Source organism: Pinus tabuliformis, chromosome 4_2 (assembly GCF_031772625.1).
Source record: "Pinus tabuliformis cultivar Carrire ecotype Pingquan chromosome 4_2, CPIR1, whole genome shotgun sequence".
Classification (NCBI taxonomy): Eukaryota; Viridiplantae; Streptophyta; class Pinopsida; order Pinales; family Pinaceae; genus Pinus; species Pinus tabuliformis.
Window position 1 is genome coordinate 860854021 of NC_142304.1, and position 16493 is coordinate 860870513.

Genomic DNA, 16493 nt, shown 5'->3' on the forward strand with positions numbered 1-16493 from the left:
TTGTATATAGTTTAAAAAAATTTGGGCATCAAGAGATCTATACTCTTAATTAATCAATTTGATTAAAAAAACATAAACTACTTTTGAAATAAATCTCAATTTTTTTCCCAAACTACTAATAAAAAGTTGAAAATAATTAAATATTATCTTGTATTAATGGAGAAATGGTTACATAGTTGTAACGAATCTCCTTAGTTTAGGATTTGTTCCTAGAATTTAGGAGTGTGGTTGCAACTCCCTGATTTCCAGAGTTGTATTTAATGATGTAATCTTTTCATTGATGGTAATAGAGTGTACGAGAGTGATCTCTCTATTTTGTGAGTGTAGTCTCTAGGTGCAGGCCACACCTGTGAGCTACATCACCTTTTCAATTCTGTTTATATTTTATCTTGGTATCAGAGCTTAGAGTAGGGACAGCCTTATTTTTGTTAGGATGCATCATTGATAAGATAACTGTAGTGGCAGTGGAACATCAGGTGGACTGCAGTAACACCTGAAGATGGATTTCAGATGATTGATCATCTTTGAGTGCAAGAAAGGGTTGGCTCGGACTTGTTGTGCGGCTTTAAAAGCAGAAGCGGATTGGCATGATTTTTTGTGAACACGCGGCCATTGGCGCGGTTTTGAGGCTGATAAGCGTGCTAGCGAAAAAGTAACTGAATTGGCGCGGATCCATGGCTGTTAATCGTGCCAATTTCGGTGCACTTCATAATTTTTTCTTTTCTGCAATTGGCGCGGATCCGTAGCTGTTCAAAGCGCCAAAGAGCCAACCTCTTTCTCTCTGAAAATCTGCAATTTTTCGTTGCAGATCGGAGTTGCCCGGTGGTGACACTTTCAATTTGCGGATCTGTTCGGTGGAAGCAGATCAGAGTAGCCCGGTGGTGGCGTGCTGAAGTTCCTGATCTACTTGGTGGTAGCAAATCAGACTTGCCCGGTGGAGGCATATTGCCCGGTGGTGGCGCAGTGAAGTCCCAGATCTGTTCGGTGGCAGCAGATCGGACTTGCCCGGTGGAGGCGTATTGCCCGGTGGTGGCGCAGTGAAGTTTCAGATCTGTTCGGTGGCAGCAGATCGGACTTGCCCGGTGGTGGCACATTGAAGGTACAAGTTTTTTTTTTTTCAGAGGTTTGGATCTGGTATAAGTCAATATGAATAACAGTTTAGAATCATACCTCCACGAGTCTGGAAAACTTGATGGATCAAATTTCAATAACTAGAAATTCAAGATACAGACTTTGCTCGAAAGTGCAAATGCGTGGGCGATCATCACAGGAAATGAGGCGAGAGCTGGAACAACAACACAAGAACAAGATTGGGATAAAAGGGAGACGAAAGCGAAGGTCATATTGAAAATGTCCGTCAAGGACGGTGTTATCCCTCACATTAGAGACTGTAAATCGGCCGCAGACATTTGGACGACAATCAAAAACCTGTACGAGACGCAGAATACAAACCGTGTCTTGTCACTTAAAGGCAAGCTGTTTGCATTGAAGATGGAGGAGAATGAGTCCGTTGCTGGATTCATTGCCAGAGTCAAGGATCTGAGTGACAGACTGGGAGCAATCGGAGAGAAAGTTTCCGATTCAGATCTGGTCACGCTCACATTGAACAGAATGATTGATGAATATCAGACATTCATCACAGGGCTGTCAGCAAGGGAGAAAGTCCCTTCATTTGAAGAACTGACTGGGATCCTGCTGCAGGAAGAAGAGCGATGGAAAAATTTGAAAACTCAGAGCAATGATCTTGCTTTGATGGCAAAAAGGAGGCAGTACAGAGGGAAGCAGCACCAGCACCAGCAACCGCAGCAGCAGCAGCAGAAAGGAGCCAACACATTTCAAAAGAGATCATTTAGAGGTATGACTGATAATTATGTTAAGAAATGTTTTTACTGTGGAAAACCTGGTCATCAGATTAAAGAATGCTATAAGAGGCAGGCGGATGAGAAAAGAAGCAAACAGAGGAAACACCAGGGCTGTTTTGCTGGAGAAGAGGAGGACCACAGCCACGAACTTCGACTATTCACAGTCGATTGTGCTCTTTCAGCTTCAAAGGGAGATGAGGACGACATATGGTATGTCGACTCAGGCGCATCCTCACATATGACTGGTAAGAAGGAATGGTTTGAATTTCTTGAAGAAACATCATGTGGGTCGAAAATTTATTTAGGAGATGATAGTGGATATGAGATCAAAGGACATGGTGACATTCCTGTAAAATTACCTAGTGGAGACATTAGGCATCTTAAAAATGTATTATATGTTCCAGGAATTAAGAAAAATTTGGTCTCTGTCTCAATGATTACTGACCAGGATATGCAAGTTCAATTCTTTAAGAATAACTGTGTTATTAAGGACAGCCAGATGGAAATAGTTGCAAAAGGAGTGCGCGTGGGGAGCTTGTACAGATTAGATGCAAAGAGTATGCCACAACAAGCAATGGTGGCAGCCGGATCAACAGTCGAAGATCTATGGCATCAGAGATTCGACCATCTTAATCTGCACGACCTCATCTTACTTCAGAGAAAAGGTATGGTTAACGGACTACCTGTTTTTCATAATGTTAAGATGGATTGTGATGGGTGTGCATTATGGAAAATGCATAGAGAAGAGTTCCCTTTGCATGTCAACGGAAAGGAAAGAGACATTCTAGAACTAGTGCATACAGATATTTGTGGACCTATGCAAACTAGGTCTTTAGGAGGAGCATATTACTTTCTGTTGTTTACAGATGACTGCACTAGGTTTTCATGGGTGTACTTTCTAAGTAAAAAGAGTCAAGCCTTTCAGTATTTTATAGAGTTTAAATCTATGGTAGAGAATCAGACGGGAAAAAGGATAAAAATTCTCCGCTCAGATCAAGGGGGAGAATACAGGTTGGGAGAGTTCATGAATTTCTGCAAGCAACATGGGATTGTGCAGCAGTTTACAGTGCCACACACTCCACAGCAGAATGGAGTGGCAGAATGAAAGAACAGAACTCTTGTGGAGTGCACAAGGAGTATGCTACAAGGTAAGGGTCTATCAAATGGTCTTTGGGCAGAAGCTATTAACACTGTTGTATATTTGAAGAATAGGAGTCCTACTAGATGTCTAGGCTTCAAAACCCCTTTTGAAGCATTGTTTGGACTCAAACCAGCAGTTAGTCATTTAAGAATTTTTGGGTCAAAAGCTTATGCTCATATACCTAAGGCAGATAGGAAGAAGTTAGACCCCAAAGCCTTGAAATGTATATTTGTTGGATGTGGCACTGAGGTTAAGGCATATAAGTTGTATAATCCTGTGACTCACAAAGTTTTTGCAAGCAGAGATGTCATTTTTCATGAACAGGTTGAAGAAGGAAAGGAGGACTCTAACAGTGATTGCCACATTCCATTGCTTATAGAAGAAAACAGTGAGGAAGATGAAGAGCAGGAGCAGAAACAAGAACAAGAAGTGACAGATAATGTAATCAATGATGATGCAAGCGCTGAAATAGACAGAGTTGAGGTAAGTCCCCTACCAAGGAGGTCAGGTAGGAAGACACGATTACCTGCTAAATTGAGAGACTATGCTTTAATGTCAAAAAATTTAAACATTGTAGAACCTGCTAATTACAAAGAAGCTAGTCAATTTAAGGAGTGGAGGACTGCAATGAATGAAGAAATGGAATCAATTCTTAGAAATGATACTTGGGATTTAGTTGAGCTGCCCAAGAATAAAACACCCATAGGATGTAAATGGCTGTTTAAACCAAAAATGAATGCAGATGGAAGTATAGAGAAATTAAAAGCTAGGTTGGTTGCAAAAGGGTATTCATAGCAGGAAGGTATAGATTTTGATGATACCTTTGCACCTGTAGCAAAGCTAAATACAATCAGAATGCTTATTGCTTTAGCTACTAAATGTAATTGGGAATTACACCAGCTTGATGTTAAATCTGCATTTCTAAATGGTGATTTAAAAGAGGAAATTTACTTAGTATAGCCAGAAGGATTTGTAAAGCAGGGGCAGGAACATCTTGTTTGCAGATTGAAAAAGGCTTTATATGGTTTAAAGCAAGCACCCAGGTCTTGGTACGAAAAGGTTGATTCTTTCTTTTTAGAGCATGGCTTTCATAGGAGCTTAAATGACCCAAATTTGTATACCAAGTATAATAATCAGAGGCAGATTATTTTGATTTCTTTGTATGTGGATGACATGATTATAACAGGAGATGCAGATGATTTAATCAGAGAAATCAAAAGGCTTATGGCACAAGTTTTTGAGATGAAGGATCTCGGAAGCCTTCATTACTGTCTGGGATTGGAAGTATGCAGAGATACTGGGCAAACTTTTCTTACCCAAGGGAAGTATGCCAGAAATCTGTTGGAAAAGTTTGGTATAGATCAGTGTAGATCAGCAGCGACACCTTTGCAGCAGAATCTGAAGTTGAGAAGTGATGACGGCACTAAAGAGGTTGATGCTACAATGTACCGACAACTGGTTGGCAGCTTGATATATCTTACAACAACCAGACCTGACTTAGCATACTCTGTTAGTGTGTTGAGCCAATTTATGTCAAAACCGCATGAAAGTCACTAGATAGCAGCAAAGAACGTGTTAAGGTATCTATGTGGTACTGTTAATTATGGTATTTTATACACTGACGTATCTGATGTTACTCTAGCAGGTTTTTCAGACTCAGACTGGGCAGGTAACCTGGATGATCGAAAGTCCATCACAGGTTATGCATTCAACATAGGATCCGGGGTCATAGCATGGAGTAGTAAGAAGCAGAGTACTGTAGCTTTGTCATCATGTGAAGCTGAGTATCAAGCATTGTGTGCAACGACGTGTGAAGCGATCTGGTTGAGAAGGCTTCTCAAGGATGCAGGAAAAGAACAGAAGAATTCCACTTCCATCAAAAGCGACAACCAGAGTACCATTAAATTGGCACACAATCCAGTGTTCCATAAAAACACCAAACATATAGACACTCAGCTCCATTTTATTAGAGAGAAAGTACAGTCAAAGGAAATTATTGTTGAATATTGTAAAACTTGTGACAATGTGGCTGATATTTTTGCAAAGCCTCTTGCACGAATAAAGTTTGAATTGTTTAGAGGGATGTTAGGAGTCCAGGAGAACCCTTTCTCCATTAAGGGGGGAGTTGAAAATAATTAAACATTATCTTGTATTAATGGAGAAATGGTTACATAGTTGTAATGAATCTCCTTAGTTTAGGATTTGTTCCTAGAATTTAGGAGTGTGGTTGCAACTCCCTGATTTCCAGAGTTGTATTTAATGATGTAATCTTTTCATTGATGGTAATAGAGTGTACGAGAGTGATCTCTCTATTTTGTGAGTGTAGTCTCTAGGTGCAGGCCACACCTGTGAGCTACATCTCCTTCTTTTCTATTCTGTTTATATTTTATCTTAAAAATATTCTAAAATATTCTATTCAAATTAATATATATATATATATATATATATATATATATAAATTATAATTAATATATCCCAAATACGATAAAACCTTTTGAAACATATTCTCCAATGCAATCAACTTTGTCAAATACAATACCATCCTCCTTTTAAATTTGGGGAACTTGTGGAACATATCGGGCCACTAACCTTCTGTATATTACTATAAAATTCTTAATTATTTATCAATGTTTATATCATATAGGTTCTTTTTTAAAAGTTACATTTCCCAAGGTTTAGAGCATGCCAGTTATAAAATTGAACATATATCAATATTAAATACTTTAGAGTGTGATATATGTATTTGATTGTGAGTGTAAGATATGTATTGCTTAACTTTCTAACTATCCTTTTACAATATTAGATATTTCTTAATTATTAAACATGGTTAAAAATAAAACAATGCAGAAAGTGAGATCAGACTTAAAAATAAAACTCGGATGTGATTTAAAGTTGTCCTATTATTTTGGAGAACGATGAGAAAGGGACTTGCTTAATGTCAAGCGTCCACAGGAAAATCTTGGAAATTCAGATTTTTCAATCTTTCCGCGTTGTCCGGAAATGCAAGTCTCTCATTCTTTACGCAAATTCATGGCTTTCATTCTTTCCGCGTTCTAAGTCCTGCGGCACGCAACTTCAAACCATATTTTTGCCTCTCGAAAATTTCTATTGGCTCCGAAGAAATTTCTATTGCCTCTGTGTATACGAAATTTCCTTATGGCTCCGAGGAAATGTTCGAAGTGGCAAAATGTAATGACAAAGTTCATTAAAAAATTGCACACAAAGCATATTCCTCACATGGTTCGTTTATATCCTGTTATTGGTGTTCCTCATGAAACCGTAAGTGAAACGCTCTCCGAGAAAGCAGGTGACACGGCTCTTTGTTTTTGCGATCGATGCAAAATTAAACCATTTAGCCCGGATAAGAAGGAATTTAAGTAGATAATAAGGGGATAATTGAGCCTCTCAGTGGTAACGACAGGAAGGAATTTAAGCAGAGGGTGAGTTAATAAGGGGATAATTTTTGTTATAAAATTTATAATTTAGACATTTTAAATATCCCCCGACCATCTACAGTTCACAAAAAGACTGAAAGTAGAATACTATTGTGTACATCTTCCTTGCGCAAATTCCCACTGCTGGTTGTGTGGACAAGTACAGTACTCTGGGATTGTCTATATTAAGTGCGCTGCTTCATATTATACCCAACATATTTTTGCAACCATCGGCCTCTTGGAGTAGTCGGTCTGTGTGGTTAATGAGAGTACTTCCATAATTGTAGTTCTGAGAATTCTGTTCCACTGCGACAATCAGGGAGTTGTCAACATTGATTCATTCATTACGAGATGAGGAAGCATAAACTCGCCATTGACATCTCCTTTTTCCTCATTTCCTTGTTTCTATACCCATCATCTGCTATGATCACCGATTCATCATTCCATCGAGATGCCAGAGTGCTGATTTCAATGAAAGAAGGAATGGCCGATTCTAGTCGTCTGTTAGATACCTGGAGTGTCTCCAATCACACCACCTATTGCTCGTGGACTGGCGTCCAATGTGACCATGTTGGCCAAGTAGTGGCTCTACATCTCTCCTACATGAGTATTTCCGGACCATTTCCTACTGAGGTCACAAATCTGCAAGCCCTCCGTTTCCTCAACATCTCCAACAACTTTCTCACTGGAAGCCTGCCCTCCAACATATCAAAGTTGAAGAATCTAAAGGTCCTTGATGTCTTTTACAACAATTTGTCAGGGGCATTGCCACTTGATGTGAGCTATCTAGCGAAGCTCAAGCATCTTGAGCTGGGAGGAAATTTCTTTTCGGGAAGCATTCCTTGTGAGTATGGGAATTTAACGAATTTAGAATATCTTTCATTGTATGGAAATAGTTTAAATGGAAGAATACCAAGAGAGCTGGGCAATCTGGGGAACTTGAAAACACTTTATTTAGGCTATTACAATGTATTCGATGGAGATATTCCTGTAGAGATAGGAAATTTGAGCAAGCTTGTGGAACTCGATATGTCTGGTTGTGGTCTTACTGGTGCTCTTCCTTCTCAGCTTGGTGGTCTGAAAAATCTAGCTGCAATGTATTTATATGATAATAGCATCACTGGCCGTATTCCCCCCGAACTGGGTAATCTTACGAGCTTAATATGCATGGATCTGTCCAATAACTCTCTCTCTGGACAAATACCCATGCAACTCTCGGAGCTAAAAGAGTTAAAAGAGCTGTATCTGTCCTCGAACATACTACATGGCGAGATTCCACCTTTCATTGGTGATTTGCCATATTTGGAGGATTTGAACCTTTGGGGGAACAATTTCACAGGCCAGGTGCCTCAGCAACTGGGCGTCAGTGGACAATTAGTGGAAATGGACATTTCTTACAACAAACTGACCGGTCCCATCCCTCAGAATCTCTGTAAGGGTGGAAAGCTAGAGAATTTGACAGTAGAAAATAATTTATTCTTCGGCCCTATTCCTGATTCTTTGGGAAAATGTAATTCTCTTCATATGGTCCTCATGCAGAAAAATTATTTGAATGGTTCGATCCCTGCAGGCTTACTGTACTTACCCATGCTGACTGTGATCCAACTGCAGAACAATTATCTGAGTGGGAGCATATCGGAGCAAATTAATGCTGTATCCTCCATGCTATTGCGGCTTGATATTTCCAATAATCGTTTGAGCGGTTCTCTTCCTTCTTCCATAGGTAAATTATCTGGTTTGCGGATGCTTCTCATCCATGGAAATCGATTAACGGGTAATCTCCCACCAGAGATTGGCCGACTGATGGATATTTCTACGATCGATTTCAGCAAAAACAGGTTTAATGGTATGATTCCTAGGGAGATTAGCAACTGTACTTTACTTGAATCCATTGATCTCAGCCAGAATGAGTTCAGTGGTCCAATCCCAGTGGAAATCAGCAGGATGAAAAATCTGAACCATCTGAACGTATCCAGAAATCAGTTGAACGAGAGCATCCCAAGAGAGTTTGGCAAAAAGATGATATACGCGGATTTCTCATACAACAATTTTTCAGGCCTGGTTCCAGACAGTAGTCTGTTTTATTTTGTCAATGTAAGTGGGAATCCATATTTATGCGGAGCACACTTACGCTCTTGTGGGTCGAGACACACCAAAGTTGGACTTCTCTTAGCTCTCTTAGCGTTTGGACTGGTCATCTTCTGCTCGCTGGCCTTGGCATGTCTGGCAGCCGTAAATAAGGCAAGAACAGTTAGGAAAGAAGGCGAGGGCAGGTCCTGCCAGATGACGACCTTCCAGAAAGTCAACTTTGGGACCGACGACGTCTTGAAATGCATAAAAGAGGAGAACACAATCGGCAGAGGAGGAGCGGGAATTGTATATAGAGGGATCATGCATGATGGTGAACAAATTGCAGTCAAGAAGCTCACGAGTATTGGCACCTTCAATGGACGTGCGAACGATTATGGTTTCTCTGCGGAAATCAGTACTTTGGGAAAAATCCGCCATCGTCACATAGTTAGATTGCTGGCATTTTGCTCCAACCATGACGCCAATCTTCTGGTGTATGAATACATGCCTAATGGAAACCTAACAGAGCTGCTTCATGGAAACAATGGACGGCATCTGGATTGGGATAACAGGTACAAAATAGCAGTGGAGGCTGCCGAGGGATTGTGCTATCTTCACCATGATTGTCAGCCGAGTATCATTCATCGCGACGTCAAATCCAGCAACATTCTTCTGGACTCCAACTTTGAAGCACATGTTGCAGATTTTGGCTTGGCCAAGTTCTTGCATCATTCTGGTACCTTGGAGCCCACGACCTCAATACCAGGATCCTTTGGCTACATTGCTCCTGGTAAATTGATGTATCAATCTTTTTCTCATTTTAGAACTAATTTATTTATTGTAGTCCATAGCCAATTTATCTATTTATCGTAGTTTTACTGTCCAGACGACTGGTGTGGAAGATATAGAACAAAATCATTTCAATAAAGTCGAAACATTCTTAATTTTTCATCTTATTTTAAATTTGTTTCTGCGTCTAACATTCAACTTAACGCTGATTATTGAATTAGCAGAGTACCTATACACTCTGAAACTGGACGAGAAGAGCGACGTATACAGCTTCGGTGTGGTTCTGCTTGAGCTGATTACGGGTAAAGAGGCAGTGGGTGAATGTGAATTTGAGGAAGGCATGAACATCACAGGGTGGGTGAAGAAGATGACGAATTGGAAAAGAGATGAAGTTAGGAAGATTATAGATCCCAGGCTCAGCGATGTCCCGATGCGAGAAGCGATGCACATATTTTTCGTGGCTCTGCTATGCACACAAGAACAGCCGGTGGATAGGCCTACCATGCGGGAGATAGTCCAGATGCTCACATATTTCCTATAGATGAAGTTGATGTCGATGTCGATGTCGATGTCGATGGATTAGCTTCATTTGTCAATCTACGTCAGTCAGATTATGCTCTGTGACGCTTTGTATCTTTCTAGATACCATGTCCCAAACTGTATTATTACTTTGGGACATTGTATTATCTCTCTAAATACCAGGTTATATAACTTTTGACATTGTATTATTATTTGAAAGAATGCCTATACCTGCGTTTTTCCATGTTAAAGTAATGAAAAAAATAATATAGAATGTAATGCAAAAGAAAACAAGTTCCTCTCACAACATTATATAAATATTAAGTATTATCATTTCCTTGGAGATGACCTTCTTTTGCTACTTACAAAAAATAATTTATTAACTTGTTGTGTAACTATTTAACATAATTGTAGTGTTAAATGCCAAATGGCTTTCTTCATGCCCCACGGTATTTCAAAGGTACCTATATTGGATGCGGTTTTTGGAAAAAAGAGTGTATTTGGGGATAATTTATTTTCTATTTGTACTTTTCATTACTTTAACCTCACTCTTGAAGTAGTAGTGGATTTTTTCCCCTCATATTCCCAAATCTAGTTTGTGAACTATTTTGGAGAGAACAATGTACAACTCACACACCCAATTCTAATTCTAGTTTGTGAACTATTTTGGAAAGAATGTACAACTCACACGCTCTTTCGGTAAATGTTATGCCTAGCTTATTGAATTTTTTTAGAAAACACTCAAAAATATCTTCAATCATTCCAATGATGATCTCTTTTATATCGTCACTATATAGTGGAAGGATTATTTCTAATAGAGCCTATGACCGACCTTGAAGTTTCAAATTCCACATGATTTATTTTAGATTTTCCACATTAAAGAGTGGTCGTTTAGTTAGTAGATGAGACTTTCTATAGGTGGGAAGTGTAATATGTGGCAATTAGTGGATGAGGAGGTAATGGTAGGTGGAAAGTGGTTGACGTTGGTGATTATTTAAGAGAGGAAGGAAGCACTGGTTAGGTGGCAAATGGTTGAAGTTGGTGGTTATTTAAGAGATGAAAATAGTGTTTAAGAGAATCATGATAATTAGTGTGAAGTGATATTACAATTAGTAGTAGGTGTGTAGTGAGAATGGATACTAGGGGATTGTGAATGTAAAAATTTATTTATTTTGATTTGATGAAGTTATATATATATATATAGATATAGATATATATATTTCATGTTATAAAGGAACGTGATCAATATTTTGTATAAGTAGATTTTAAGAGACTCTAATTGTTCATATCTCACATATCAAAATTATTATAATTTATTAATTATTCATTTATATCTAACAATTAGCTTAATTTTTTTACTACATATTTGCAATTTAACTTTTGATGGTCACTATAAAAAATTATATGGAGCCCTTGAAAATTTTATACACTAGCTAGGCATTGTCTCAACCTATCATTATCTTTCTAGCACTATCTTCCTACCTTCACCCTAAATGAGCTTAACCTAGAATCTATGGATACTAGATCTTACAACTCTAGCCTAAGCTTTGGGTGTGACTCTAGATATGTTTCTTATACTCTTTTTCTTAAGATTTGGCTCTAGATTTGGTCTTAAAATTTGCATTAGATTCTGTTGAGAAATCTAGGGCATTAGGATTACGAGATTTCTCTTTGGTGATAACTGCTTGTGAATGCTTTTTAATTCTTTAGATTAGGTTTTTCTATTTACTTAGATTATTATACTATTCTTCTTCATCAAACAACTAGCAAAGCATAAACAATAAAGAGACAAGAGACACAAAATGCAGGTGATCAGCCATGGCCCAAACCTCTCCAACTTGAGAGAAAAACCCAAACAATTTTTTCGTCTTATAGAATCTTCAAGTGAGGAATTGCAAGACCAAGACCCTTGACCTATAAACCTCTCCATGACTAAGTCATAAGTCTGCTTTCTTCTTCCTTGAGTGAATTATGGTCAGCTTACTTGATTAAGTTTGTATCTCAACTTCCCTTCAAAATTCAACTTCTTAGATGAGACCTACAACGCTTGACCTCTACAGAAACCCTAATTGTAACACGTGTGAGAGATAGATGGTGATTTGATCCCTTGATCTTCTTCTCTTGGAAAACATGACTTTCTCTTTTAACTCGATTTGATGAAAGACTTGTTCTTCTTCCTCGATTCGGTCTTATAAGATAACTGTAACAACTCAGCTTCTTTTAGCAGTAGAAAATACTTGTCATCTTCGCATGTGTGGGAGGAATTCACCAAAATAGACCAAAGATATTTCGACTACTCTTTCTCCTCGTTGGACTATAGGCCTTCCCAAATTGATTGATGCCATACAAGTGAGCTTGAGTTTCTATTTATAGTAGTTTTTCCATGGATAAGAGGTCGAATTACCCTTGGTGACTAGGCTGACATGCTTGACAATAATGATTTTCATCTCTTTTGAAGGCAGACATGAAGTAGAACTTGTCACAAGGTCTTGGATGGTTTGTAACAAAATTTACTTCACTATTTTACATTGTATAATATGCCCAAAATGGGTCTGCAATCTTTGACATTGACTCATTAGACTTTTTGACATGATGACCAACCCTAAATGCTCACAATGGGAGCCTTAACTATAAAATGAACTTGTCACAAGGTCTTGGATGGTTTGTAACACAATTTACTTCACTATTTTACATTGTATAATATGCCCAAAATGGGTCTTCAATCTTTGACATTGACTCATTAGACTTTTTGACATGATGACCAACCCTAAATGCTCACAATGGGAGCCTTAACTATAAGATAAAATTCGTTGAGCATGAAACCCATGACTTAAGCATTATAAGATAATTTTATTTATCTTCTTTACATCAATTACATAAAATCATGATTACACATGTCATTATGAAGACTGAACCTAGTTACAATTTTTAACAGCTTCAAGTCTGGCTCCTTATATTTAAACCCACATCATTAGCCTACTTCAAAATTCTCAAGAATAGATTTCAAATTAATTTTAAGGATTAAAATGATATGATACTATTGTTATAAACTTATCTCAATGGAACAAAATTTTCTCATTAATTTAACAAATTTCTAGAATTTAAACATTACATAATTGAGCATATTATTCTAATAAAGAAAACACAATTCCTATAATGAAAAAATTCATTATAGAAGTAATGTAAAAAAAATAAAAAATCACATTAGAATATATGACATCAAGAAGATTTAAATTGTTAAAAAAACCTCTTTTTAAAAAAATAATCTAAAATATATCAGATAAAAAAACTATACAAAAGTGAATATAAAATAAAACAATCACTTAAACTTATAAATTCATTCTTGTGCTTAGAAAACCTTCATTAATGATCATCATGTTAATGACGAGGAACAACTTGAAATTCTTTTAGGAATATTGAGTTCACGTAAATAAGTTAATAAGGAGTTTGTAAAGAACATCATTTTGCAAGGAATCAAAATCTTAATCTTATAAAGGCCTTCCTTACATTCAAATAATTACCAAAAAAAATTGTTAAAATCCGAGAGAGGAAAAGTATTACTAGTATCATTTAAAAACTACTTGAATAATCTAATTAATTTATATATATAAATAAATAAATAAATAAATATACAAAATCTTATATTTATTTACTTATGCCCAAATTGGTAACCCGGCGCAACCTCAGGTTAAGTTGACCTGAATGATCAGAGTAGCGTGTTACATCAGCTTTTAACACATTTAATTAATGTAAAACCCAATTTTTCTTCTAAAAAAACTGAAAAGTGCCGTTCAATGATACCATCGGGAATCCATGTCCCAAAAATTCTATATCTTTGGATGCAGACAGATAACGCATGGCTTTTGCAGCCACATTTGCCCAATGGTTTCATTCTCCTTATTTGCCTTCCACATATTATTATTATTATTATAATACTGTTGCTGTGGGGTCCGTGTTGTATATTGGAGTCCATCGTCCTGTGCAATCGGTTGGCACTTTCTTATGGTTTGTATATAATTTACAGTGGGAATATCTTGATATGATGCCACTTTTGGTCAAAAACAATATTCATTTATTAGATCACCGCCCTACGCAAAACTAGAAATTTCTCGCTTTTTTCTTAAAGATGGAGAATGTTGGAAAAAAGTTCGGAAAACGTTAAACATTGCCCCGATAATGTTGGGAATTCAGGGAGATGGTTGGCGTCCATTCTGTCCATATTCCAACAAAAGTCCTGCGCACATGTTGCTTTCCAATTTCAAACCATATTTTGAAGTTGGATCTCCGGGACTCTGGATCTGCGAAGTCTCCACAACGGCAGAGATATTTCTACGTTATTGCTACGCACATATTATAAAATTCTCTTTTTTCTTTAAATGACAAAAATGAAAAAGCAACTGCTTCGAATGAGATTCCTGCAAATAAATTTCAAACACCAAAACTCAAACTAGAAAAACGAAATTAGTGATGAAACTTACTTTAATTCAAATACATGAACTTTTTCTCATTTCTCATTTCTCATTGTTCCGACAAAATTTAAACTTCAAGTTACACCACGCATTCCAGATTATTTAACCACTTTTACACTTTAAACTACTCCTAATTTTCTTTGCCATAACTATTCATATGAAACCTGTAATTACTTTTCTTTTGGCATCACATTAAATTTAAAGAAGTCTTCGAGTGGCAAGCAAAACCAGGGTGCCGTATACATTGACATTGACTCATTGGATTTTGAAAATCTTTGTTTATAATTTTGCTGATATTTAGTACTTTTTTAATTAATTGTTTTAGATATAATTTTATGGAGTAGTTTAAGGAGGAGGCCGAAGAATTGTTTGGATGGCTAAAAGTGGCTGGAATCTGGATTAAAAAAAATTCAAAAAATATTGTAGATGCAGCTTTTGAATCATGTTTTTGATGGTGGAAATGGATTCAGCACCATCAAAAACTTTTAAGGCACCTAAAATTATGAATTTTGATAGCTTTTACAAAATTCCTTGCCAGATTTTTTCAAAATATAGACTGAATTTCCATAACTTTCAGGGCAAAAAACATAATTTTTAGACTATGACTAATTTTATTTATGAATTTATTTATAATATTATTAGTATAGATTAATCTAATTTTAGATTTATCAAGTTTTAAGAGGATTTGAAGATGTTATTTATTTTCCATCTAGAATTTAAAAAAAATTGACTCGTATAGATTTTTTTTTTTTTTTGCTCTTAGTAAATTTAGAATTGAAATATATTTCTAGTTTTGAACAATACTAATAAAATGTTTTAAGTGTATTTTTATTTTTATTTTGACTTGTTTTATATAATCAATAGAATTATTTTTGCTATTAATATTTTTTTAGATATTTTATGTGACTCTTTTATTTATATATATATTTTTGTTATTAATACTTTTTAAAATATTACATGTCTTATTTTATATTAAACATAAACACGGAAAGAATTAAAAATCTCTATCACACTTTCAATTATATAGATGTAGATAATTTGGATATATATATATATATATATATATATATATATAATAATAATAATAAAATAATGTTATTTATAATTGATATTAAGATAATTTTTCATTATAGATATTTTTTTTTATATGTCACATGTCAATTGAATTACATATCATGTAGTATCAATAATACAACTTGAGTGGGTCTAATGATTAAGAGCATGTATTTCCTCTTGACAAGTCACAAGTTCAAAGCAAGAGGGGGTAGAGTATGTATGCCTTTGTAGACTTAGCATCAAGTCATTGCGCGAAAGTGGGTCTCTTGTCCCACACACAAGGTGGTCTCATATGCCAATTTGGCGTCCAACTTGGCTGTGACCTTGCCATTTTTTCTAGCTTTTCTAGCTTTTAAAAACTATTGGCCTCCTACATGGTTGTGACCTTAAAATTGGATAATACTCTACAACCTAGTATAAGTGACAACATCTCCCTCATACTAGGTTGTAGAGCCCATTCTAAGTGCAATTAGCAATAATTATTTAAGTAAAAGTAGTTGATATATCACGATCCATGCCATTTTTTCTAGCTTTTAAAAACCAATGGCCTGCTACATGGTTGTTGAGAGTTGACTGAAAAATTTCCTCGGGAGGAATAGTCGCCCCAATAGACCATAGTTGAATTTGAGAGATAATCATATTGGGCTCCTTGTTTTCCAATTCAACTTTGTTTAGTCTTCTATTGACTTTCCCATAGGTCCAATACTTTGATCATAGTGACCCATTTCTATTTCTACCCAAAGATCATCCATCTTAATCTTCCAGAGCACAAAACTTTACCCATTAAATTTATAGATCCCTATTTTTGAATTGTTTTCCATTCTATTTTGTCCCAAGGATCATTGCCACAAATCCCCCACTGCAAAAAGTTCAATCATATATCAAATATAACTAAACCCTTGGACATAAATGCATCCCATTAAAACCAATAACTGATATGATACCAAATGTAAGTTTTATACCTTTAAGATAATGCAATGCACCTCACATATTCTGAATAAATAGAAAAGTAAACATTAACAATCAAACATAATATACAAAAATTTACAGTAAAAACACAAACTATTTAGAGCCACGCCTCTAATTTGTAGTATATTTCAAATTCATTTTTCACAATACAATATATAGGATCTTTCATTATCCAAAAATCCAT

At 36.3% G+C, this 16493-nt stretch overlaps 1 protein-coding gene across 1 annotated transcript; it reads left to right on the forward strand.

The window, feature by feature from the left end:
• Nucleotides 1–6788: 6788 nt before the first annotated feature.
• LOC149172383 (uncharacterized) lies at nt 6789–9837 on the forward strand. The gene is made up of 2 exons (XM_089426304.1): nt 6789–9297; nt 9521–9837. Exons 1-2 carry the CDS (start codon nt 6789–6791, stop codon nt 9835–9837), a joined length of 2826 nt encoding a protein of 941 aa, XP_089282430.1.
• The last annotated feature ends 6656 nt before the right edge of the window (nt 9838–16493 follow it).